Below are 2,512 nucleotides of genomic sequence, written 5' to 3' on the forward strand. Positions count from 1 at the left end.
GGGGGGGGGGGGGCTCCTTAAATCTGCTTTCTATCTGAGTTGGGTATGGCTGCAGCCTGGAGACCTCCTGTCTCATGCCCTCCCGAGCTTTTGTAAAATATTCCATTGTGGGGGGGGGGGGCTAACGGTGAGTTCTCCGTGTCGTCTCCTCTCTGCAGGAGAAGAGGAAGATGGCGCCGGCCCCTAACGGCTCCGCCCAAGGCTATGACGTCATCAAGGAGGCGGAGCATCAGACGGGACCGGAGCTGCAGAGGACGGGAAGGTCGGTCCGCCTCGCGTTACCGAACCGTGGACTAACACCACGTCACATGACCCGTCAGTCCCTTAAAGGGACAGTGGACTACTTATTTTACGACTTCTTTTCTTGAAATAATACATTTTCTGTTGAAATATCATGATTTATTATCTTGAAATATTAAGACATAATTTTCATCAACTATTAAGACCTATTTTTGAAATTATGACTACTTGTTTTCCTTGAAATATTAAGAGATCTTTTGTGAAATTTTAAGACTTTGTTTTTTATTTTTTATATTCTGACTTTTTCTTTTGATATTCTGACTTTTTCTTTTGATATTAGGACTTTTTCTTTTGATATTAGGACTTTTTTTCTTGAAACAATAACACTTTTTTTATGTTAACTTTTTTCCTGGAATAATTCATTTTTTCTTGAAATTATTCAACTTTATTTTTCCTAAAATATTACAACTTTTTTCTTGAAATATTTAGACTTTTTCCCTAAATTAAGTTTTTTTTCTTCTTGATAATCCAATTTAATTTTCCTGAAATATTACGAATTCATTTTCCTGAAATATTACGATTTTTTTTTTAAATATTATGATTTTTTCTTGAAATATTACGATTTTTTATCTTAGTATTCCAACTTTATTTTCCTGAAATATTATGACTTTTTTTCCTGAAATATTAAGACTTTTTCCCTATATTAAGACTCTTTTCTTAATATTCCAACTTTATTTTCTTGAAGTATTACAAAACAATTTCTGAAATATAATTTTTTTTTTCTGAAATATTACAACTTTTTTTAAATATGAAATTTTTTCTTGAACTATTACAACTCTTTTCCCTGAAATATTACATATTTTTTTCTGAATTATCACGACTGTATTTTCTTGAAATATAATTTTTTTTTTCCTGAAATATTAAAACTTTTTTTTTTAATATTACAACTTTTTTTTGTCTTGAAATATTATAAGTTAATTTTCCTGAAATATTACAATTTTTTTTAAATATTAGGACTATTTTCTTGACATATTACAACTTATTTTCCTGTAATATTACATATTTATTTCTGAATTATCACGACTGTATTTTCTTGAGATATTAAGACTTTATTCCTGTAACAACACAACTTTATTGTCCTGTAATGTCGCGTGTTTCCTAACGTTGGCGTTGCGCGGCAGGATCTTCGGCGGCCTGGTGAAGGACGTCCAGAGGAAAGCTCCCTTCCTGTGGAGTGACGTCAGGGACGCCGTCAGCCTGCAGTGCCTGGCGTCCGTCCTCTTCCTGTACTGCGCCTGCATGTCCCCCGTCATCACGTTCGGGGGGCTGCTGGGAGAGGCCACCAAGGGGAACATAGTAAGAACCAGAACCCTTTGGACCGGGCCGCCAGCGCCTACGTTGGTATTTCTGCTTATTGTGATGGCATTTCCTCTCTCTCTCTCTCTCTGGTAGAGTGCCATAGAGTCTCTGTTCGGGGCGTCTCTGACCGGCGTGGCCTACTCTCTCTTCGCCGGTCAGCCTCTCACCATCCTGGGCAGCACCGGTCCGGTTCTGGTCTTTGAGAAGATCCTGTTCAAGTTTTGCAGGTGACCCAGTCTCTTCTAATTCACCCATATACATGTGGAGATATGCTGCTCTATACACGCTAAAAGTAGTGATTATTTACATGGAGTCTGGTGGAGATATGCTGCTCTATACACGCTAAAAGTAGTGATTATTTACATGGAGTCTGGTGAAGATATGCTGCTCTATACATGCTAAAAGTAGTGATTATTTACCTGGAGTCTGGTGGAGATATGCTGCTCTATACATGCTAAAAGTAGTGATTATTTACCTGTGTATATATACCCCTGTGTTCCTCCCTTCCCCAGCGACTACGGCCTGTCCTACCTGTCCCTGCGCACCAGCATCGGGCTCTGGACCGCCTTCCTCTGCCTGGTGCTGGTCGCCACGGACGCCAGCTCTCTGGTCTGCTACATCACGCGGTTCACCGAGGAGGCCTTCGCCTCGCTCATCTGCATCATCTTCATCTACGAGGCTCTGGAGAAGCTGGTCCAGCTCGGAGAACTCTACCCCGTCAACATGCACGGGACGCTGGACAACCTCACCCTCAACACGTAAGACCAAGGGTGGACAACACTGGGGGGGTAATACCCAGGTGTAAGTGATATATTCTGAAGGTTATTCAGGTCTGAACGTGTCCCCCCAGGTGTAAGTGTTATATTCTGAAGGTTATTCAGGTCTTAACGTGTCCCCCCAGGTGTAAGTGTTA

At 40.5% G+C, this 2,512-nt stretch overlaps 1 protein-coding gene across 1 annotated transcript in view; it reads left to right on the forward strand.

Moving 5' to 3' along the window:
- The first annotated feature begins 148 nt into the window (after nt 1-148).
- LOC117940667 (sodium bicarbonate cotransporter 3-like) overlaps nt 149-2,512 on the forward strand; it is a 3,316-nt gene continuing 952 nt past the window's right edge. Inside the window, exons 1-4 of the mRNA XM_034865870.1 lie at nt 149-262; nt 1,422-1,596; nt 1,693-1,826; nt 2,112-2,357. Of these exons, the coding sequence (XP_034721761.1) occupies nt 171-262; nt 1,422-1,596; nt 1,693-1,826; nt 2,112-2,357 (647 nt within the window). The 5' untranslated portion in view covers nt 149-170. The remainder of the gene's footprint in view (nt 263-1,421; nt 1,597-1,692; nt 1,827-2,111; nt 2,358-2,512) is intronic.

The sequence above is a fragment of the Etheostoma cragini genome, unplaced genomic scaffold, assembly GCF_013103735.1.
Source record: "Etheostoma cragini isolate CJK2018 unplaced genomic scaffold, CSU_Ecrag_1.0 ScbMSFa_3016, whole genome shotgun sequence".
Lineage (NCBI taxonomy): Eukaryota > Metazoa > Chordata > Actinopteri > Perciformes > Percidae > Etheostoma > Etheostoma cragini.